The sequence below is a fragment of the Acartia tonsa genome, chromosome 2, assembly GCF_053477335.1.
Source record: "Acartia tonsa isolate MP-2025a chromosome 2, ASM5347733v1, whole genome shotgun sequence".
NCBI lineage: Eukaryota > Metazoa > Arthropoda > Copepoda > Calanoida > Acartiidae > Acartia > Acartia tonsa.
In genome coordinates, this window is record NC_137261.1 from 26,169,018 (window position 1) to 26,194,814 (window position 25,797).

The window sequence follows — 25,797 nt, forward strand, 5'->3', positions numbered from 1 at the left end:
ACATTTACCATCAAACAAAAAAATCTGCAATATACAACAAAAACAGTGAAGCCACCTTTTTTTTCGCCTACAAAAAAATTCTGTCAAATAAAACTTGTAAGATGATATTATCCTCCCTCTCCCTCCTACCAACCCCAAGATGTAAGATAACCTAAGATGGCCGCTGCACTGTTCAACACACTAATCATTCACAATGGGAATTTCTAGGAACTAAACAAATTATGCTGAGGATACAGATTTGTTGGTTGCTACTCATTATTTATCCTCTGGCTACTACTCAGGCTATTGTTTCTGCCAGTTATTAAAATGAGTAAAAGGCTTCCTTCATTGGATGTTTTGCGTCGGGCTGCAGACGACATATTATCATTTCTGGCATTTTCATTTTAATTTTTCCGCCAAAATAGTATGACAGATGAAAACAGCATTGTACAAACTGTAAATAGAAACAATAGGAAAGCAATGGTTTATACCTCTTCAGTCAATGTTTCAATTTAGTGAATATCTATCTAAGATATTAAGTAAAACTGTATCAGACTACAAAGTATAAAATATATCTGTGAATCGAAATATTATCAATCTACATAACACACCTAACAGTTGAATATTATTGATGTTTTATCATTATTGTTGTGATTATATTATTCACTGTTTTATCTACTTTTGCATTATATGTGCTATCATGATTTTTAACTATATTATAACATTGTGTCCAATGTTTTTCCCACTGTGGGTATCTTATCTATTTTTAACAATGAGAAGGTATTAATCCTGTTCTTATAATATGTATGATATCTTTTCCTACAGTTGAAATATATCAGTTTAAAACAAACAACCTAACCTAAAATAACCTATAAAAATCTGTTGTAAAAATACAACGAAACCCGCTACTTCGTTTTCTTTCCATGATCCAGATATTTTTCTACAGAGATAATTTTAATTTAACAAAATTCAAATATGATTTGATATGATATAACTAATCTAAATATCAGATAAAATTGACACATTTAAAATGTTAAACAAATAAATAAATCTATCATTTAATTCTGAAACATATTGATTTATGTTTAGAATTAAATATCATCATTTTATTTTCATTTGATTTTATAGAAAGGGAACTCATAGTTTTTCTCAGTTACGGGGCATCTTTTAAGTAAGGTCTGTCCATAAGTTCTATATGTCCTCTATTAGAATAAGTTAAGTAAATGAAACATATCTTTCTTGATTATTGCTAATGAGCTACCGAATAATGTGCAATATCTTTTGATTATTTCACAAAACCTGCCGAAACTGAAAATATACAGTTAATTATCGCATGATATCATAGACAGCTTTCCACGGTAATAAAATAAAAAAATTTAAGATAAAAATCAATTTTTTTATCACCTAGGAGCCAAAAGTCCGGGCTAACAAAACTATTCTGATATTTATCTTATATTCGCAGAAAACTGGCTGTAATACAATACAATACATGATTTTTCAGTATGGCTTAGAACCGGTTATAATCTAGCGGATATTAACCGGTTTCGAAGCCATTCTTAAAAAGAATTTAAGCTATTTATTGATATAAAACAAAAACTTTTGCTCTTGCTCATAGATAATTTTTTCTATTCTAAACTGTTATAAGTTTTGATTGTAAATGAAAATTTTATTAAGCAGAGTTTCTCTTTAGATAAATAAACAATAAATATGGCCTAGATTTATTAGATTTAGATTATTATATTAAACACTTTCTTATCTTCAAATCAAGGATAATAAACTAATGCTAATTCCCTAATAAAGTAACAGGATGTCTATTTGTTTTTACCGAAGGATCTCGGTAACCGCTGAACCGATATGGTTCTCCTTTATAGGGTATCTTCTCAAATGTCTTGAGAAGGTTTTAAACTATTTTAAGGAAGGCTACCTCCACCCTCCCAAGAAAAATCGCCTATAGAAAAAAAACAAATAATTTTTTTAAAAACTAAAATTGAAATTTAGGAGGGTGGAAGCCGACCGTTTCCTGCCCTCCCCCCCCCCCCCCCACCAAAAAAAGTGCTAATATTAAAATCAGATTATCAAGTCAAATGTAAATAATGACGTTTATTTCAATTTTAAATCATATTTAACTAATTTTGCAAATATCTGAATTTGCATACGGTGTCAAACTTTTTGTTGCATATTTTTTGTGACAATTTAAGTCATATTTTATGACGTGAATTTACGTATTTTAAACAAGCATAATTATTTTCCAAGTTATAAAAAGTAGAAATCTTTTTGCATATATTTCAGCACACTTCGTTTAAGGAATTTCCCCTTTCCGCTAAAATATTACAGGGTGGTCACTTGTTTATGTCTTCATGAGGAATTTAAATTGAAAAGAAAAATTTAAGAATTTAACGCGACTTTCTAGCAACAGTGCGTTTTATTCTACATACTGGTGGCATCCCCTCTGCCTCTTTGGCCTTAGATACAAAAGTGGCCCGTCGGTGCTATAAAAAAAAAGTCCTTGCTACATTTTTTGAGCAATTAATTTTGGGGATAAGGAGATAGAGTGACTACCTGTTTTATTTCTAAATATTTGTCAATAGGTCTTACCGTCTACGATATCTTATTGGACATATAGAACAATGGAAATCTGGCTACTTAAGTAAGTAAGTGAAACAGAGAAAATATTTTTTTAAGCAAAGCTTTTCTATAAATTTACAATTTCGTTTAGACTTAGAAATTAATTTTATTAAGTTTTGACACTCTACAAGAGTTATTGTTCGTTGGTTCTTCAATGTGATTTGGGATGTCATCATTGTTTTTAAATTATCTAAAGTAAAAACATTTGTGAAGCAGGCCGACGGCTTATTTAACTAATAATACTTTTAAGTAATAATAAAGTAGATATGATTATAAAAATATTCAAGTTTATTGTATCAAAACCACCTGGACACACTGTATTTCCTAGTAACCTGTGTAAAACAGTTAAAAGAGCAGATAATTACCCAAAATTCACTAAAAATGAAAAATTATGCTTCCAGCCCAAATTGCGGACAGTTAGTCGTTTTTTGTGCATATTTTATCTTTTTGCAATTTCACAGTTAATTTTTTAATCAAATATTTCGAGCTGAGTATTTTAGAAATTCTATATTAAAAATAAACTTTCCAGAACTTTTCTTGACTTCATGTTTAGGTTAAACCACATAAAATATGGTGTTGTGCTGTCCCTGCTCCCCCCCCCCCCCCATATTTGTTTAAATTTTTAAATAAGGGTGGGGGGAGAGTTTTGAATGTCCCACCTCCCAACAAAATGGCTTAAGAAAACGCAAGACCTTTATCTATATTCTCTGAAGATTAGAGCCCAAACGGTTCAGCGGTTACCGAGATCTTAAGCTTCAGACATACGGCTGGACATTCATCGTTCTATAAGCGCTGGTAATAAATAAAAAGGTGAGAATAGTATGTTCCTATTTTAATTAGATTTTAGGAATAGATAAGTTTCAACTGTGGATTATTTTTAATTTTACTTACAGAAATAAAAATTATATTGCAATTATAATAATTGATTCTTCGAACAAGATTGGTCTATTAAACATTGAAATTAAGTGTAACTTTTAAGATTTTTATATTGAAATTGGATTTTCCATGCTACCATTTATTTGCCATAACTATTATGCCTGTAACACAGGGAGAGAGGGACTTTAAATTTTTATTTTATTAACAGTTTTCTCAACGAAAGATAGTAGCTTTGTTTAAATACGACCATCCTAATTTATTTTCTTCCTATTTTCAATTTTTAATTCGTATCAATTATAAACGTAAATATAAAAATCCATAAATTCATAGTTTGAACTGTACCACAGGTATTAGGTGAAGGACCAAATTAACAAATTTCAAAAACACATTTTATCATTTATTTGCTTAAAAACTTTTATCAAATCTTGATTATTGGTTGAGACTGGCATAAAATTAAACTTTTCATATTAGGTTTATTATGTTTTTCCTTTAATAATTTGTTTAATATCACAATTTCAAGTTTCAGAGTATTTGTCTTTATCCCTAAAATGATACTTCGATAGAAAAGCAATAATTTTTAATAAATTAAGTTTTAATAATGAAAAGGTAGTTTGACTCAGCAACTTTTTAACATTAATATATCAAAATAATAGCCAACCACTTGCTTGTAATAACAAGAAAGACAAAATCCAAAAAAAAGCAAATCTGTCGCCAACTTTATTAAAAACAAAATGCTTAATTGACTATAGAGATGCTTCGCATATAATATTGCTAAACAAGTAAATAGGTTAGTTATTTTCAGTATTTAAATTGTGGTTACTTTGTTTTCTAAATTATACTTTGTATTGCAAAGTTAGAAATTCCTGATTATGAACGGTCCAATCCTTATTGTAGAAAAGCTTCGCTTTTAAAAAGAGTTTTTCTCATAAACTGGGAACAATTAATTACAATAATGACTGTATAATATCTTAACAAATTGTTGTAACGACAGGATATAATTTAGCTTAATTAAACTTTTTATCAACACTTTTTGCATTCATATTATTCGTTGTAGTATTTTTTTTTAGTAGTTTTTTTTATTTAGGGGTAGTTTTTTTCATCGTAGTTTGAGAAGATTATTTTACGTCATTTAAAGAGAGAGGGGAATAAACTTTAATTGGCAAACGTGAATTATCTATAAGGAGCTTCACTGTTAAGAATGTCTTGATCGGTTAAGCGGTTAGCGAAATCTCTTGTTAAAGCATATAGAAAAATACACAGGCACACACACACACACAACCTGTTACTTTCATGCATACATTAATGTACACCTCTTATTGGTCAGTTCGTTAATCTAGTAGTAGGGGAGGGGTTGGGGTTTGGATGGATTGGGGGGAGAGTCTTTAGTTTAGCCAGCTACAAGTTTCCTTTATTAGAAAATATGATAATGTGGTGTAAGATCCCAGTAACAATAAATCCATTTTTCTGTAATGTTCAATTAAATTTTCATGATTTGATATCTTGTTTAAAAGTGTTAAACCTAAATATGACACATATATTAAGGTGTTAAAAACACCCGTTATTTACTATTAACTAGCATGTCCTAAATTTTCAATAAAAGTGTCAGAATTTACAACATCAAAACCAATTTTAATAGTGAAAACAATTTTCTGAAATAGAAATAATTTTCTATATTTATGCGATTATATACAAATATTTTTTTGTGAGTTAGCTCATTCAAATTAGCATTTTTAAGTTTTTTTTGTCCTATACACTAAAAATATATGCTATAGTAGTTGTAGTTTTTCTTCGACCATCCCCCTGCAAAGATATGGTTCAATTTCTCCCCCCCCCCCAAAAAAAAAAATAAGCTTTCCCAATATATATACCCTAAATATGTAGTTAAAAAACATTTCTATCCCCGAAACTTTAAAATCTTCCAACAATTATTTTCAAATTCAAAAAGTAAGCCATTAATTACCTTTTTTAAAATTGTATATGTAAATGATTTTAGGTCAGGCTATTTTTGAACATGTAAGATTTTATCACTTTATGCAAATAAAAGATTGTGAGAAACAATGCATTTTCTCATCACCTCGGGGAGACAGGGACAAGGGTTCTGATAAACAAAAGATAGATTAAAGTGCATCATGTAATTAGCATAAAAATAGCCATAAACCACTCCTAGACTTGTTCGATTGAAATAGTCTAAAACCATCAAAGGATCTATGTTAATATTTCCTAAAATGTATAACTTAAGCAAAGGACAAAAACACTTTACTATATAGAATATTATTTTTAATCATAGGTCATCACATTGACTTTTAATTTTTCTAGCTGCTATTTAAAAGACTGACAGGAGATAACAGATTTTTCTCTTATTAAGAAAAGGAAGAAGCGTGGTACTAAGTCAGAATACATTTTATAAGAACTTTCAAAGAATTTGAGCATTTTTTTTTATAAAACTTGTTCCTGTTTAAGATTTCTTGCCTAAACTTTGTGTCCTTATCAAATAATAACAATAACACAGTTTTTATTTGCTTAGATGTTTAGCAAAAGGAAAAGGAATCTGTTTTTAAAGATAATGTTTCAAATTCAATAAGTAAAATAATATTTAGTTCTTTGTTACTTTCATTTTCTAACTAGATTTTAGAGCTATACAAAAAAAGCTTACCATTCTTGAGTTTTAATATCCTTTTTTCTGAGAGATTTAAATAAAAAAAAATTGGAAGATTTTATGTTTAAGAATAACAATACCTATACGAATTACTTTTTGCCATTTTGTCCTAAATATGCAAAATTATAAAGTCCTTGCTTTTTAAATATGAAAATAATGGAAATAATAACATTCAAAAGACTGTTAGCATAAAATCTGTAGAAAATAATTGTAGAAAAGCTGAGATTAAAATATCTAATTTCATTTAATTCTTTAACATGCAAAACTTTAATCCTGCGAGCAAAATAAATTTTCTAGTTTATCTGTAATTCTAAGCAGAATCAGTTCTTAGGTTAGCTATCATTTCCACTATTTGTTTACAATTCAAAAATCATAACAAATGCAAATAAAACTATAGCATAAGTACTACCAATTACTCTTTTCTCAACATTTAACCCCCCGTCCATCAAATTGGCATTGTATTTTATGTAATTAGATAACATTTTGTAGGTTTAAAATTATGTGTAAGTGATGGCTAACCCAGAACTGTTCTTATCTATGTTCCCCTACTTAGTGTCTAATAGGTATTACATACATGAGATAACATAATTCTGCTGTGCCATTATTACTGCTTAAATGTCAAAAGATGATAAAATAAGATAATGAATAAAAATTATATATTACTTGATACAATTTAAGTATTTTTGCGTTTGTATATTATTATAAAACATTGTAATTTAATACAAACTCCAGAAAATTATTGATAAAATCAGGATTTAGACCCATATTATTTAGAATTGTTATAGAAGTTTTTAAAATGAATTGCATATGAATGTCTGGCGGTTTTTATTAACTTGTTTCATGAGGAATTGATGGCTGACTCATAATTCTCTATTATTTCAGAATAAATATATCAGCCAGATAGTAAAAGGGGGGAGGGGAGAAAAATTTACATTTTTAAATGAGACTTGTCAAAAGAAAGCTGAAATAATCCAAAACAATCTTTTATTTGATCCATTAAAAGACTGTTTAATAAATTACAAAAAGTAATAATCTTACAATTTTTAATTAATGGCACTACGTCTAAACTTATATGGTTTCGTGGATTATACAAAAATATGTATTGAAATATCCAACCAAATTTTGTTTGAAAATTTCTATACTTAGTAGCTGGCCATTTCTGACATAAATATAAAACAAAAATTTTTTAATAGATTTACAGATAGTCAAATACTATAGAAATAGAAGGGGAAGGGGTTAAATAACTTTATACCCCCACCCTGAGGACCCTGTGACGATTTTCATTGAAAATGAACCAATACCATTACATTCATAGATTTTTTGTCAGATAGTCAAATGGATGCAATAAAATAAAATCCTGGTTAATATTTGCTATAGAATTATTAAATATAGATTTAAATAGACCGAAAAAACATTTGTATTCAAATAAACAGATTTATTTTTTCTTTTTGGGGGCGAGGATATAAAACAACTGATTTATAGTTTAGATGTATATACAGACAACTACCTCCCTTCCTTTTTCAACGACCCTTTTTGTCTGCTTCTAAATCATTTTCTGCTACTTGGCTGTGTTAATATAAGCGACACCATTGGTTGATTCTCAATGACCCAATAGAAAGGTTGCACAAGGTTGATGCGATAGGGAGACACAGTTATTTAACCCTTTCTATCTCTAGTGTTTTACTCTAATACAAAAACATTAAAATTAATTCACTGAGCAGCTTCTTAAACAGACAAGCAGAAAATTGTTAATCTCTACACAGGTGTCCTGGGAAGGAAACAAGATCCATGAAAACAATTTGTATACAGGGTCTTTCAAAACTAAAGTATGTATAAATATACAGCTTGGCTCGGCACCCACGATCAATCTTAAATCCGTTTGGAACCTTTAAAAGTTGTTTTGGAAAAGATGGATGGTCATATTTGGACCGTGTTTAGAATTCCAGCTGATTTTTAAAATTGTAAAAGGTTGTAGAGTGGCAGAACAAATGTTGTAAACGGATCAACGGACTTTCTAGCAACTATTGTAGAGTTGCAACGTCTTAAATCGTACCTAACTTTTACTAGAATCATCATGTAATGTTTGAAATCGATAACATTTTGATTTGTTGGTTAATCAAGTTGATTGTTCGAACGTTTCAACTTATAACTTTAATCTAAAGAAAGGGTAATTCTGTGGATCATTATTGGGGATGTACATCAATTTAACGGCCATTGTCTTATTCCTTTAGATCATAGGAATATAATTCCCTGTTCCTGCAGGTGTCACGGAAATTCTGTGAATCAGCGCGTGTGACACAATAACTCAGTTTCATCAAACATAGAACAAATATTTAGAATTCTTAGGAGGAAAATTCAATGCTTAAGAAGTTAAGACTAACCTCATTTGGGAGGCAGTAGGAGGTATAGTATCTAAAACAAATTCTACTTTTTGGCGGTCACAGAAGCATTTGTTATTTAAGTACTTTTTAAAGTTTTACAAAATCCATATATTCTTCACAATTTTTTTGTGTTCAATCTAATCTAATCTAATATAAAAGTTATACTTGGGGCCCCAAATATGGGTACAAAATTTAAGTTATGGAATTTAACAAGGAATGCTTGAATTTAGCTTGCTGAATTCTTTTCTATGGGGAATAGTTTACCTACACAACAATAAACATAACTGTGCTACATTCTACTTCTATTTTTCTATGATTAGGAAACACGGAATACTTGAATTCAGCTTGCTGAATTCTTTTCTATGGGGAATAGTGTACCTACACATCAATATACAAACATACTACTACTTTTCTACTGTTTCTACTATTATTATTCTAACAATAGTAAACATATAGGAAACTTTAATACATTCTAGTATTATGATTCTATGATTAGGAAACACGGAATACTTGAGTTTAGCTTGCTGAATTCTTTTCTATGGGGAATAGCAGGGTAAACATGCTAATCTTCGTACCTTTACATAGGTCAGAGCATAGATGCTATGTAATTAGCATTGTCATTCAATCCACAGAGAGGGGACAATGTTCTGATTTTCAAACTAGTCCCCAAAGTTTTATAGTACGTTTTCTTATTCGTTGGCTTAAAAACTTTTGGGATTTTTGAATTTGATTGGTTGGTTTATTAAGTTGAGTGTTCAAACGTTTCAACCACTAATTTTAATCTACAGAAGGGGTCATTTATAATCAGCATCATCATTGGGGATTTGCATCAATTTATCAGCCATTGTCTTGTATCTCTGCATTAACTGCGAAAATACTCGATAATGTTTTAGGACATTTACATTTTTAGGACATGATTATAGAGATGCTTATAACATTGTACTTTTTTGTCCTAGGAATCAGTATTCCAAAAATCGGATCAATCGAATAGTTATATAATATAAAAATTTGTTGTTGAAAAATCAACATGTTTCAAATCAATAGGACAACTCTAAAATATCTAAATTAACGAAATGATCTAACCACGAAAAAAAAATAACTGTTTCGAACGGACGGATCCTTATTATAGGAAAGCTTCGATTTTAAAATTAGATATCATGATTTCATATGATTTATTTTGAACAAGTGTATTACAACTGTACAACATTATTTTTCTTGACAATATCGTTTCTAACAAACATATCATTTTGATTTCTTCCCGTGTTGGGGTTAAAGTCATCTCGGTGATCAAATCTGAATGAATTATATTTTTTTATCGCTTGGTTTAAGTTATCCGGTGATAGGAAAAGCAAAAATCATAGGACTATATATCCTAGTTTTTAGAAGCGTAGCTGCTCTATAATTCACTTTTTATTTCCGTCCGTCAGTCTGTCTGTAACGTTATGGGGGAAATGCGATATTCTCTACTGCTATTGAAGATTGACAGCTAATTTTTTTAGTGAAGATTCTTAGTGAAGATTTACTTTGAGTTTTTACATATTCTCTTATCTTTTTTCATTGTTATGAGAACTGACCAACTCTTCTAAAACTCACTATTTTTGTTTGGTGTTTTGTGCTTCGCTACTTATGGATGTTGTCATCCTTGTTTTTTTTCTTTTCAGTCGGATATACAGAAAAATTAGCTCTAGAGTAGATGTAAAAAATACAAATCTGTAAGGATAAATTTTAAAACATACGCAATTACAATAAACAAATTTACCTCCCGTAGCTTAAATAATCTGTGCTAGTTTATTCAACCCAATCAAGTTTTGATGAAATTAGTGACCGTGCTAATAAAAACTTTAGGTACCAGCATTTTTTAGAACCTAGTATCACCTCCCTCCCAGCCAAAAAATCCCTAGACAAACAGACAGTCAAAGTAAATAAGCACACAGACATCCTATTACTTTGTGTTAAAGATAAAAATTTACCTTGTATATCCTTTGCTTTCCATAAACTCAATGATTTTCTCTCTGGATGAATCTAAAATTATTTAAATATCTATCTATTATCAAGGTCAGATGTTTAGTGGACATAACTGACTGACTGACAAACTGACAGACCAAGTAAATTATACAAATACTCGATTATCATTTTACTAGAAATCTTCTCAAAAAAGCCAAGATTTTGCTAATAATAATAACAATTTATGTTAAACTAGCAGCTGTGCCCCCTAGAAGCCTCCAGGAGCACTTAAAGTTTGATAGAGAAAAATAAAGTAGACCCTAATTTTTTTGGAGGGTGGAGATACCTTCCTTCCCCCAAACTTGTTAAAAACATTCCCTGGATCTATAGGAAGCTTCAATGAAAAGTAGAACTACATCGTTTCAGCAGTTATTGAGAATGGAATCCTTCGCTGCATACAAAAAAAGCTTACTATTTTATATAATAGGATATACAAATATTACCTTTCATAACTAAGCCAGCAAGATCTGTTTCAACTGAAAGAACCTAAAAATAAAAATGAATAGATTAACATTGATTCATTAATTATGAAAACTTTTCCTAGGGTATGGGTAAAATTTAAGATGCAAATAGAGGGAGGATGGGGGGGATTTGAATTACTTCCTCCCCCCTCACCTAAAAATGTAAGTACTGGACATTATAGTTTTTGTTTTACTTTGAATATGAAATCTATAACTGTCTGCAGAATAAAATCATTGGTGAACCAACCAAATTAAGGTTTCATAGAATTAAAGTGTTTACTAAATATCTCCCCCCTCCCTCCCTGAAAGTTGTGAGGATGCAGTCAGTTGTAATCAGGGAAAAGGGTATGTGATTCTGACAAACAATTCTAAGTGAAAATTTCCCCTCAACCCAATTCCCTATTTTCTCCCCCTTCTTACCCACTTACCTTTTAGTTACACTAAAAAAACAAGTTTTACTCCAACTTTACTCCAACAAAATATTTAATTTTGGGCAGTTTCAAATGGAATTAATTGGCTAAATAGAAGCCCGTAACTGTAATAAATGCGGACATATAACGTACCTCAATGTTGACCTTATCCCAAGGAATGCTCCTGAGTACAGCAAGTTCATATCCCTCAATGTCTAGGATAAAAAGGTTGACCACTGGGTTGCCCACGGCCGCTACTATAGCTTGGATGGGGAAACATTGCAACTAAAAAAAGGTATTTTTTTATTGCAAGCAAAATTAATATATTTTGAATTAAAATACCCATGCATTACTAGCATATAATTGTCATTTGATTTTTTAAAATGAAACATTTCAACCATTAACCATGAATTATACTTTCGGACTAAGTATAAATGTTAAAAAGATATTTCGTTACCTTGACAAATGGCTGCTCCTTATTGGCAAATCCTCCCATAAACCTAAAAAAAAATTTATTAATCAAATATTAAGAAATTGTAATATTCAAAATATAAGAAATGTATTTCCATCTATCTATCTAAAGTGTAATATCTCAGTAACCGCTGAACCGATTGAGTTTTGCTTATAAAAGAATATATCAACTGATAAAACAATGGTTCTTTGTTATTTTCATTTCAGATGAAACACTCAGCCCCCCCCCCCCCACAAGAACGAAAACTTTTTGAGGAACATCTAACAATGGTCCTAACCTATTTATTTTTTTGATGGGACACTCAAAACTAGCTTAGTTATAGAGAAGCTGTACTACTAAAGAATAAGGATACTTACGTAACTTGCTTGTTAGTAGCTGCGCTTTTCGTGCTACCAGTGCTAAAACAAAAATACAACGTTATAAAAAAAAAATTGGCGACAAAAGAACCGAATGTGCCCTCTGAATGTTTAAGAAGTACATAGAATATCTTAAAAGATTTGAAAATATAATTTGTACAAGCATAAACCCTCACAGAAAAGTTATTTGCAACCCCTATGGGGAAGTTTAAAAATTGATGATAAAAAAGTTTTTTGAGATGTTACCTGAAAGTGTTAAAATTGCTGAAAGAAGATTTTTCACTGGCAGCTAAACAAGCGTTCAATAACCAAGCTTTTCGATTCACCTACAAAATAAACAATTCAATCCTACAGATAACATGCTTATATAAAAGTAACAACATGTTTGTCTGTCTATCTGAACCGTAAGATTTTGCTCTCATTTAGAGTAAAGCTTCTTATTGATTACCAACTATTTTAGGGAAAAGAAATACCAAGAATGAGATATCAACCCTAGAAAAAAATACTACCCAAAAAAGTTAAAATCTAAAAGTGCCACTATAGGCTTTTAGGGGCGTAGCCAAAAGTCCACATGTAAAAAAGCTTTACTTTAAAAAAAGAGTAAAAGCTATTTAATATCCAAAATTGGTATCTACTTACTTTTTTACAAAATCTGAAAAGTTGAGGAACGGCTTCTACCAAAACTCCTAAAATTATAAGTTAATTTTACATAAACTTATTTTTGTATTCAAATATTTTAACTGCCTTCAATAATTACTTTTATTTCCAGTTTACATAATTGACTTAAAACTTTCCCTATTAAATGGCATTAAATAAAAGTGGAAATGGTAGAGGTGTCATGGACATAACGCTATTCTAATAACATAGTAACTACATAAGCCATTGTAATTGAATGCCTACACGATATTTTCAAGTTTTACAGTACCCTTTCATGCGCATTACAATGAGACAAACTAATTAAAATATAATCCTAAGCTACCCAACCTCTACTTAATTTATTATACCTGTCCATTTAAAATTATATTCTAACGCCAGAGACACAGAAAATTCACATTCTCCGGCTCCTGCCTCAACAAAGAACCCATTCTAAAAACAATAGAGATTAAAAAATAAAGTAAATATGATTTTCGAACAAAAAAATGAAAAATTAACAAAAAAAGACATGCTTTAAAAATGTTAAAAGATATGAAGAAAAAATAATGAGATACATTTTTAAGATATCAAATAAATCTTTGAATGACACATAATAATGTTTTTAAGCTTTAAAAGAAAAGAAAATATATAAATAGATCATTATACAAATAAGTTTAAATAATTTATTGAACCCTAAAGAATGTTGGTATTTTACCGTTAGTTTGTTTTTATAAACCATCTCCATAACATCATTGGCTTGATGATTATTCTTCATTTCTAAACAACATAATAATAAGAGACTAAATATTTTTTTTTACATATTCTATAAATTGGCTACATAAGTTTGTCTTCAAACTACCGACTCTTGTTCATCTGATATTTCAAAATACTGGATAGTTTAACAAGGTACAATGTTTAAGCGAATCATTTCTATAATCAAGTTCTAAAAATGTAAATATGTTCTTAAACAGTAAACAGTATCCTGTATTAAAGCAGTTTTGAAACAAAATACTTCAATTTTGTTTTGACTTACACATTTATTTTCTGCTTTTCAATTCTGTCACTATACAAGTGATAATATTAGGTTGCCCTACCATTTCACAGCTTCGCTTTTATGGGTGTTTTTATCATTGTTATGTTTATTTTCATGTATACTATATGCTATATGTAAATAAAGTTTAAAGAAAATTTTGGATACAAATTTTAATTTTTAGTAAGAGTTAAGGTTTAAAGAATTAGCATTTTAAATATGAAGATTGCTTCCAATAGTAGCGAATATGTTTGGAATTGATAAGCTTGTCAACAAGGCATGCAAAAGAAAAAAGAATAAGTCATAATCTAAGTGAACGGTGAACTAAATAAATAACGCTCAGCTCAACGTACAGAGGAAGGGAAAGTACCTCGGACACAGATTATTATAGTGTATATTCGATTCTAAAATCAGTGATTTATAAAACCAAAAATGACACAATTATAGAGTATCAATGCTTATTACAAATTTTCAAGATTCTTACCAAAATATTTATCATTGAATGAGTTGACATCATAAGGTACATCCCAGGGTGAGGGCGGGATCATCAGCTGATTTTTTAGGACAACTAAAAAGTACAAAAATATTTATATTAAGCGAAGCTTTGTATTAATTATGTTCAGTCCATCTGATCGTAACGGATACCTTTAATCGTTAATCTAGTCATGTTAGAAATTTTTTATCAATTTCATACTTATTACACAGCGTAGTAATAATCATTACAAAAAAGTCCTTATGTCTTTTTAATAAATTCTAATTCAATTATCTTATTCATCTGGTTTTCAATAATGATTTCTAAGATCATTAGGTACAAATTTATGAGTGACGAATCTCCAAAATCAAGTCTTAAAATGTAAGTATTAGTTCGTAGCAAGCATCTGGTATTCAAGTTATTTGGAATATATTTTCTAGAATAGTAAAGATAATCATCAATAAGAAACTAGAAACTAAAAAGCTGGTTAAAAAAACTTACACGAAACCCAAGGATTATCAGCTTCCATGCAATTTAGCAGAGGTCTAAAAAATGAAGGCACGTAAAATCAATTTGATATACATTGTAATCAAAAAGTTATTTTATAACTTTTTATAAATCAGCCACAATTTGTATTACACTATGTATAAAAATTTGTAGAATGTTAAAAATTTAAAAGCCTAAAACAGCGCTTCAACAAGGAAATAAATTTTAATAACTTATGGCAATATTGTAATGAGATACCTGTATTGAATAGGCCATTTGGTCCCATCATGAAGCGGAATCTCTGCTTTGTCCTGTAGGTTAATATAATTTTAATATATTTTCAATAGTGGTTTTCTTTTCTTTTTTTTTTCTTATTTAATAATTTATTCCTTTAAGAACAAACTATACATAATTAAATCACATAGTCTTGAATTATTAATATATACAGTTTATAAAATAGCACATAAATTGTTAATAACAAGCGATATTATAATATATTGTAAAAAATTAACTAGTTATATTTGGAGACAGTTTGAAAATCAAATACTAAAATATTTTGTGTTGTCTTTATATTTCAAAACAAAATTAATAAATTTTTCAATAAGATATGTTGATATACCACCTTTATCTAATAATTTTGAACAGAATTGAGCTAAAAGCAATGTTTGAGAAAAATAATTGTTTTCATTCCATCTTGATAGACAAGGTTCTTTACTAATTTTTAGCGCCTTGTCTTTAGCTGCTAAAATGAGCATCGAAATTTGAGCAAAATCGTCACCTTTAAAGCATTCATAATAGATGTTAAAAAGAAAGAAATTTTCTTTAAGGAAAATGAACTCAGGGCGACCCTGAAAGTAAATTTCATCTAGAAAAATAGCAAGACAATGGGCGAAGTATTTCGGGAATTTGCAGAAAAAAATTGCATGATCTGAATCATTTTTTACATAACATTTAGTACAAATATCACTATCAATTAGATTCCATTTGAATAATTTTGTACAACTTACCAGTGTGCGTATGTATTGTTCAAAAAGGAATCCTTTATAATATAAAGTTATAGGTAGATCAAGAACAATCTTAAAACTATTTTGAAAATTTTCAATATCTGGAAACCATTTTTTATCTACCTTTCTAGTTTCTATTGAAGGATGAATACTGGCAATTTTTTTCTTATGCATTTGTTTGAAAAAAAGCGAAAAAATTGATGGTGTCTCGTATGTAAGATAAAAAAGAGGTTTTTCTGCATTTTTATTCTTATTCAAAGATAAACATTGTAAGGAACTAAACTCAAACTCATTTGAAATGTTTATAACCACCTCTTTTAGTTTTGCATAAATTTCCTGGTGATTGTCTAAATTTTCTATCAAATTTTCTTTAATAACAGGAATATAAAGATATTTTTGCTGAATTGTTATACTTTTTAATATAGAAGCAATAGTCTTTAAATTACATCTATCAAGGATTATACTTTCTCTACTGCTAAATTTAATGTCTTTAGACCAATAGGATGAAGTAATGGGCGATTGCAAGAATGTCTTTGGATTTTTTTCTAACTCTTCTAGAAAAATTTTAGATTTTTTAAACATTGTTTTCCCCTGAGGTGGGTATAAAGACATAAATTTATTACTGTATTTTTTCAACATATTAGAGCCAAAGTTCTTAAGAATAGAAGAAATAGGTACATGCTTTTGTTTTAGAATTATAGCTAGATTTGAATTAGGGTATTCGTTGGCATGTTTGAGGATATTAAAAAAGCTTGTTATCCAAATAGAAAAACTTTGCTGTTCTGGTAAAAGCATATTTAAACCGCCATCGTGAAACTCTGATTCAATTCTCTTTTTAGCTACTTTGTATCTGTGACTTGATCCATTTGACCAAAGAAATTTAGAAGTACTTTTCCATATTTTTTTGCATATCACATTATTTGGTGAGTAAATTCTATATATGTGCAAAGCACAGGAATTCATGAATGAAAGGCACAGATTTCTTCTCTTAAAAATATTTGTTCCATGGTTAAAATGCATATTTTTAGAACGATTATTAAGTTTATTCAATAATTCTTTATATGTTAAATTTAGAGAAGTTGCAAAATCAAAAGACAAGTAAACTCCTAAATGTTTAACAATATTACAGGGTGTTCCCAAAGAACTTAAATTTACTGGACAGTTGCCATATGTTAAAATTTTTGTTTTTTTGAAGTTAATTTCTATATTTACTGTTGACTTTAGTTTTTTAAGTAAATCAGATAAAGAAGTCACATCTTTTTCAGTTTTTAGATTTTTATATACATATATATTCCTCTAAAATATTATTTGAGTGTAGGCCTAAATTGACGAATGTCTTTAAAGATTGTTCTTTTATATTTACATGCATGAAAATGATTTGTTTTACTTAGAGATACCTAAGTCATAAACAGGCTTACTTGAACGAATACTTTAGGCATAGGTATCCTTGTGTATGGAATTAACAATCAAACTATAATGATTGAATTATTAAACCTTTTGTTATACAAAATTCCAAAATGAAAAGTATTAATGAATACTTACCACAACGTCATGGAATCTTGTCTTTATTAATTCTACATCATCTTCCTTAATTAAGTAAAAAATTTCATAATTTTTTCTTTTTATAAAATTGATAAACTTTTGATCAATTCAAGTTTTAGAAATATACAAAAAACAACACATAACCAAGTATTTACTAAATTGTAAATATAAATACAATGAAATTGGCTAAAAATACATTAATTATTTTTCAGACTGACATTGTTTCTTGCTTTGGGTTAAGTACTAATAGTTGAGGGAAACTTCACTAAAAATCAGAATCCTATTGTACATGTATAGCAGTAGAGCAAATTGTATAAGAAGACTAGTAGATAGACAGATGAAGTTCGACATATCATTTTTTATAGGGAAGCTGCGCGCTATTAGTATTGAATTAATATAATTAATTATTATTTTATTGAATATTTTTACCTTTAAAGCTTGATTATAACTTTCACAATCTATTCCATAATTTGTTTCAAACAAATCAACTATAGGGCCTGAATAATGACATTATAAGGGGTCTATTGAAGTGGGATGTACTGTACATTACAACCTAATCGAGAGTAAGGTAGAGGTAGTTTGTTCCTTAATGCCTAACCCCTGTAGGAGGCTCTAACCCTGCGGGCATATACTTGTGTAGACCTAATGCTTTAGTGCTAACCTGTACTCAATATAACCTAACCTAACCTAAGATAACAATTAACACCTGAGAAAAATACTCGCATTCTTATTCTAATCTATTTGAATATAAAAAGGGAGGGGAGGTTTTCTTTGATCGACTGGACAATTATTGGGAAACCGCTCATAATCTAACATATTATATGGTAGTTGAGATTAAAACGAATAGGACAATTCTACCAAAACAAAGAGAAATTGGTTACCTGTCTGATATGGGGATTCTGTATCAATAATGGAGCACAAATAAATAAACAGACACAGCACAAAAACTATTTTCACTCGACTTTTCTGGGATCGGCTTAATACCACCTCATTTTTAAAACTTTCGTAAAAAGTTCTTAGTTTTTCATTTAACTTTGTTCTATATTCATTTGATTGCATGGTTGTTGCCTTTATGTGTTAACTTGAACTAAATAAACTTGTCTTTTTAGAGAAATTTTTAGTGTGTATATGGTGAAAGAAGGTAGTGAAAAGTTTATAAAGAGCTGAGTGCGTGTATTGGTTGGGAAAAAGATGACTTGCGTGATTTTTCCGCCGCGTATTGAAAAAGTTCCAAGTGAAAGTTATGGATGAAAGTTCTAATTATGTTTATAAACCCTACCAAAACTGTTGACCTTCTGTCGATAAAAATAAGTGGTCGTTGCTGACACAATATCGAAATGCTATATAAAGTTTTTTTTATGAATGAAGGTATTGGGAATGTTTTAGTTTATATCAAGGGATGTGTGACAGTTTTCTCCCCCCCATACAAATAAATCAAAATTTTATGTAGCTTTTTATGTTTCTAAACCTAAAAGGCTACAAATGAAGAAAAAGCAAATATTTTTTACTAATTTGTTTATTTGAATGCATGTCCTTATTCGACATGATATGCATTTTCGTCTCGCTAACTACATTTGAAAATAAGTCAATTTTTCCAACTGATAAGTTACCAATTGTTCTAAAATGATCTATATTGAAAACAAGGATGACAACATCCATAATTAGCACAAAGATTCGTGGATGGGACTACGTAAAAGTAGATTTAAACACAAAGTGTATTTATCAAAATAGATTTATTGGAGAAAATAAACACGAAACCTTGTTTTATTTTGTCGAGATATTAATCGTCAGACCAAAATAAAATTATTGATTATATAACTAACGGCTTCGCCCCTAGCATCTAGGAGGCTGTATAATTAAAACCATAACTAAGACCTAAATCTGAAATCAAAATAGTCTAAACCATCACGAGGTCTATGTGAAGCTTACCTTAGACAGAGAACCCAATCAGTTATGTAGTTATTGAGATCTTAATTTTCAGACAAAAATATTATGGGATAGGATAGGCTAGCTTGTATTGTCTACTCATTAACGTAATTATCCTTGTCAGACTTTCTTTTTTTGTACCTTTGATAAAAATGAAAAATAAAAACATTTCTCATGGAATAATTCATTTGTTATTGTATAAAGTTTTACAATCTGATTTGTCCAAGATTATTAATGATTTTAGCTAGGTTCAACAATACAATACAAGGTGCCATTAATTCCGCTTATTGTAATATCTCTAAATTCAGTGGCGTGCGAACCGAAGGGGGCATTTGGGGCAATCGCCCCCCCCCCCTCCCCAGCGACCAAAACGCACCGGGGCACTTTGATTTAGGGGGGGGGGGGCAAAATTTTACAAAATCTTCAAAATGTCCCCCCCCCCCCCTAGACAAAGTGCTTCGCACGCCACTGTCTAAATTAGCAAATTATTAGCAGAGGTTTTCATTATGACAGTTAAATACATTAAATAGTTAAATAAATGAAATTAAATAGGTAGATAAATAAAATCGTGAAATAAATGAGGTATTGAATAAGTGAAATATTTAAATAATTAAATTAATGGAAAAGTCAAAAATGATGTAGTTAAATAAATGCAATGGTTAAAATAAACGAAAATATTAAATAAATGAAATAGAAAAGTTTTGTTAGTGTTAATTGCGTTTCTGATCATTTTGATAATTTGGTGGAAGGGGTGAAACACCTTAAAATACATTGAAAAGTGAAAAACAACACATTAATCTATATTATGAAGAAAACAAAATAGGCTGACACTGTATACATAAATTGATTTTAAAACTTAAAAAAATTCATGGATAAGAAATTGGACATTAAATTGTTATATCCCCCTAACATTAAAAAAACATATTGTAGTAGATTAAATTATTTAGTTTAAAAGTTTAGACACCAAAGTATAGAACCTTCCTATCAAAATTAAATTCAAGTACCCAAAGTTTTTTAGTCAACCAATTAAATAGCTCATTTTTGAAACCTTAAGTACCAGTGAAATTCACAGTTCAATGTCCCTCTCACTCTCTGATGTAGTTGCAGTAAATTGTTATCTTTTAAAAACTTTTTTTCAATGCAAATGTATTTGCTTAAATAGACAAAAAATTATTAAGTTTTCACCATTTAATAGATATAAATATGCTTTGTTCTATTATTTTTTTTTAAGGTTGGTGTCATTTCAGGGGGCTTTAAATGGTTCTAAGTAGCTCTGTAGTAAACAAGAATTCAATTAGCACAGGGAGTGGGTGTTTGTTTGTAACTACCAGAGGTGTTTAATCAAACCCAAATATTTAAAACAATTACCATAATAAGGTCAGCAAAAAGTTTTAAATTGTTTTTTTTTTATAAAAACAAAACGAAAATGGACACAGTTAGTACAAAAAAACTTTTTTTCCCGATTAAGAAAGATGTTTAGGTTTAAGGTATTATATTGGTTGTACACAATGAACACCCATTACTAGTAAAATGGTTCATTTTTAAAAACAAACAAGTGAAATGATTTTAGATGAATCTTTCACACGAAGGATAGAGGTTAGAAAAAGACATAAATAATTAAAAGTTCGATATTGTTATCTTGGAACTTCTTTGAAACTGTTTTTAGAAAAAAAAATGACGTCATACATTATAAATGACCAATGATAGGCCATTACATAGACTAAATTATCAATGGCAGGCCATTATACATTTTAATTAACCAATGTTAGGCCAGTATGACGTAATTTTTTGTATAGGCACTATAAAAAGCTTAACTTTTTGTAAACATTTCAATAGGCTAAAAATCAATTATTCTGTAACTCTTCTTAATATAGTTTATCTGATTAATGTTCTTTAATTTTCTGTACTTTGCTATTTTTGAATATCTACTATTCTTGTTAACTTTGCAAATATTTTTGGGATATCAATTGCTAGAATCTTAAATACAAAAATAGAATAAAAATCCATATTATTTGGCTTTTATGAATATGAATTATGAGTAAAGGAGACGAGACAAATATAGTATTACTTTTCATCATAGATCAGTAAGGGAATTCTAAAAGTATTTAGATAATCAAAGGGGAAAATGGGAAAGATTAGCTCTTCTTTATCTCAGTTCTCCTTTTTAAAGGCGCAAAGCTATTCTATAATATTCCAATGGATGTAGAATATACGTGGATTATGACAGGGAAAAAATTGTCGTTAATTTAGGTTGCTAACATGGAACTTTTGTATTAGACAGATTGTTCGTTTAGCAGGAGGCTAGGTTATAGGGTATTGAGGTTGGATGGGGGGTGTTGTTATTTTAGCCAGCTGCGTGTTTCGCTTTATTAAAGAACATGAAAATCTAAATAAGCCAGATATTCTTTGTTCGTTTATCTTCTGAATAGATGAAATTACCGATCTATCTTTTTTTAAGGAGATATTTGTATTAGAAATGGGATGGTTTAAAGCTATTTAGTGCAAGTATTGAGAAACCTCTTCAAAAAATTGTATAATGAATAATTGATATGGTTTATTTGCATGTTTGATATTAATAACGTTCGTTCGTCAGTCAGTAACACCATAGGGGAAATGTGATTTTAACGACTGCTATTTAAGTTTTTTTGCACGGTAACCCTTACCAGAAAGAAATCTGTAAAACGAACATTTTCCATGTTTTATTATACAAATTCTTTATTGCAACTTCTTTTTATGTCCAAGAACCATATGCTCTTCTCACTTCTACCGTTTGTCCATTTATGACTTTTGTGCATTGCTACTTGTGGATGTTTTCATCCTTGTTTTTTAAGATAAATGGTAAACATATATCCTTGATTTCTATGGTAAAGAGATTTGTATTAAATAGTGTTTCATCATTTCCGAACAAACATAGCGTTTCAGTGGTGTAATATGTCACAAAAGCAAATGAATTAGAGGGGGTGATGGTTTAGCATCTCGTTGAGGAGGTTACGGGTTCGAATCTCGGTACAGGTTGTGTCACAACTAATGACGGTAAAATAAGTACCTACTGATGCTATGACTTATGCGCAACATTGATAATAAGAGTATAAGGGAATGTCCTAGCCCAAAACAGGTGAGACTCATTATCATGTACAGTTCGGACAGGTAAAGATCGTGCAATAACAAGGTTGGTTATCTGCAATATTTGGAATGTTAATCAGGGATCTAAAGGGATAAGACAATTAATTGATATACATCCTCAATGATGATACACAAAAATATGCCTTCTGTTAAATTAGTGATTGAAACGTTTAAACACTTAACTTAATAAACTAAAGAATCAGAATTCACTAAAGTCCCCAAAGCTGTTGAGCCAACGAAGAATAAAACGTTATTATAAAACTTTGGGGACTAGTATAATAAACAGTCGATTATCCCCTCTTTCTCTGCTTATAAATACCTTGGATCCCATGTTGTTACCAAGAGGTATAATGTTGATAATGTGATATATTTATGGTGGAGGGGATGGCACACCATGTGAGTCTAATATTACTAATACAATCACATACCATCAATATTAAATATATTTATGGTGGAGGGGATGGCACACCATGTGAGTCTAATATTACTAATACAATCACATACCATCAATATTAAATATATTTATGGTGGAGGGGATGGCACACCATGTGAGTCTAATATTACTGATACCATCACATACCATCAATATTAAATATGTTTTCACGAGTCAAGACGAGCACTTAGATTATGATAAACAGTTGGAGATTTAATTTTTATAATTTACATTGTCCTATTATAAAGTTTAATGGACAATCGTTATTGTTTCTGTACTTCTATTTTGTCTGATTTGTGTGTTCTTTATTGTTAGCAGAGGCACCCCTAGCAGCTAGGGGCTCTGTATTTAAAGATTTTTTTTTAAATCATCGCAAGACTTAAATTTAAAGATAAAATAGTCTAAAACCTTCTCTAAACCAATTCGAAGTTTCATCATAATCTCAATTGGTTAAGTAGTTATTGAACTCCAGACAAAAAAAACCTTACTACTTTATATTACAAGATATTAGTCCCATTCCCTGTTAGTGTGTACCACTTACCACTTGATACATTTATTCTGCTTAATCATTAATAGATGCAAATGTAATAAATAATAAGTAATTAGGAGGAAAACATTTTACAAAGTAAAATACCTTATGTTAGAGAACTTACACACATTTAAGAAGAGTTTAATATTAGGTTTTATACTTTAATATTGAGTGCAGAAAGCATGCTGAATGATATGTAAAATCTACACAAAAAATATAGGAAGTCTGTCTTAAATATCAGCTGAGAAATTCTCTTTTCAGGTGGGTGGACTGACAGTCGAACTGTCATTTGTTTTATACAGTAGTATCGCTACTAATTAGGTGCATAAGAAAAGATACCTTTTAAGAAAAATATTAAGATGGAGTAAAATCCATTTTTGACATAGTTCATTTAATTTAAAAAAAAAGGTTTTGTGTTATCATGAAAGTAAAATATTGATGAAAATTAAAGGATTCTTGTAACTGACCTCTAAACATAACTCAACTTGACATTCAACATTTCTTATCAATTAATACAGAGACATAAAATAGAGGCTCAATTTTTCTTTCTGCATTTTTTTTATTTTTAAAGATGAAAGGAGCTACATAGTTGGATATATATGTATGTATTTCAATACAAGCATACCAAAAATAATATTATTACACATATTCACATTATTTTATGCATTGTTTGGTACTTACATAACCTGGGTTGGCCGTTGCAAAAGCTGAAAATACCAATTTAGGACAAACACATTTAAATAAATATTTATAAATCTTCACTTTAATTGTCTTGTACCTGAACACCAACATAAGACTATGTATCTGTAATTAAGGTTTACAAGATGTCATTCAGAGCTACTTCATGAAGTAGATTCAAAAGTAGGCTAACTGAACTTTACTGACACAAATTTTTTTTTTTTATAAATGAAGTGCCAATTTAAAAAAAGAAGCTTTTCAATTGTTTGATTATTCAGTAATATTTATCTTTATATGTGGCTGTATGTACCTAAGAATCTCTTGGGGTGTAGACGCTAGTCATAAATGAAATATAAATTTAATATTTAAAGATTGGAATAACATGAAACAATAAGCGTCATTTTGCGTATCTATATCCAATATGTTTATATATTTGACAGACAAAAGAATAGTTTTCACATATTTGCTTAATTAACAACAGATAACAATTTTTACTAAAATATTTTACATATCTACAAACACATTTTCCAGTAATTAACAATTGTTTTACACAAAATGCTTTTTTTATAGATATTTTTTTTCTTTCATCATTTTTTACCATTAACAATTCTTTTAAACCACAGATTTTACAAATGAAAAGAAAAAACAAACAAAAATTTGCTCTACATCTATTTAAAAAAACAAGATAATGTTGTAAAAAAAATACGTAATTATTGAGCTGCTGTTCTGCTTGTATGGTACCTAATGTAGAAAATCTTCGCTTTTTAAAATAAATGACATATTCATGATCTTAAAAGCGCATCTCCCCTCCCCCTTCTCCCCATATCATATTAACATATATTCGTCAAAATACGTCTGCCAAGAGGAAATCTGATATTTATATAATTCTATTTTTAGGATAAAATCTTTACTGTAAAAGGATTATGTTTCTCTGATCCATATTTCAGGACAACAGAATTTCTATAGAGTGTTCTAATCTCAAAATTATTGCAATTTATGGTACATAGATGGTGTTATAGAAATATACATGTAATTTAAGATGAGCCATGTAAATCGAGCATAACATACAGACAAACTGACATAATAAGTCGTCCGGTATATGCTCAGTTGTCATATAAATCCTGACTCTGAGTTGTCTATCGTTGATAACATCTGTGAAAAAAAAACATATTTCCTTTAAAATTTATTTTTATATTTCATTTATGATAGACCGACAGACAGAGTGATATAAGGAATGAATGTGAATCAGTAGGCAATATTTAAACCAGCAATAAAAATAGGCAGGCTGTCAGACGGATATTTGGAATTATAGAGAAAAAACATCCATAAAAGCAAAGCTCTGAAACGGTTGGACAAACGAGTTGTAGAGTTTCGGAATTGAATAATCAGAAAATAAATCATTTTAGTCGAAAAAAAATTGAAGGTAAATTTGTTGAAAAACTGCTTAAATACAGGATAATGTTTAAGGACATAACTACATTTTCAGGACTTGATTATAGAGATGATTCGCTTATAACATTGTACTTTGTTGTCCTAGGAATCTGTATTCCAAAAAATCAGATCAATAAGATTATTACATTACATAAAAATTTGTTGTAAGAAAGTTAAAATCAACATATTTGGAATGGACGTACAGACATTTCGGTAACTACTATAGAGTTACTACGCTTTCTAAATCATACCTTACTACTTAATCATCACCATGCAAAGTTTTATATCGA

The 25,797-nt window shown here is 29.5% G+C and overlaps 2 protein-coding genes across 2 annotated transcripts in view; one reads left to right on the forward strand and one right to left on the reverse strand.

Annotated features, from left to right (window-relative positions):
• Positions 1-25,797, forward strand: part of LOC145307628 (reticulon-1-A-like) — a 285,455-nt gene that overhangs the window by 93,066 nt on the left and 166,592 nt on the right. The gene's annotated exons all lie outside the window — the stretch shown is intronic.
• On the reverse strand, positions 9,676-18,558 carry LOC145312764 (uncharacterized). Its single transcript, XM_080152007.1, has 16 exons — positions 18,269-18,558; positions 17,817-17,884; positions 17,388-17,432; positions 15,100-15,152; positions 14,857-14,900; positions 14,368-14,451; positions 13,569-13,630; positions 13,225-13,306; positions 12,860-12,906; positions 12,467-12,546; positions 12,221-12,262; positions 11,850-11,892; positions 11,546-11,677; positions 10,965-11,007; positions 10,488-10,539; positions 9,676-9,810 (listed from the first exon to the last, which is right to left on the reverse strand). Exons 1-16 carry the CDS (start codon positions 18,444-18,446, stop codon positions 9,708-9,710), a joined length of 1,158 nt encoding a protein of 385 aa, XP_080008133.1. The 5' UTR covers positions 18,447-18,558; the 3' UTR covers positions 9,676-9,707.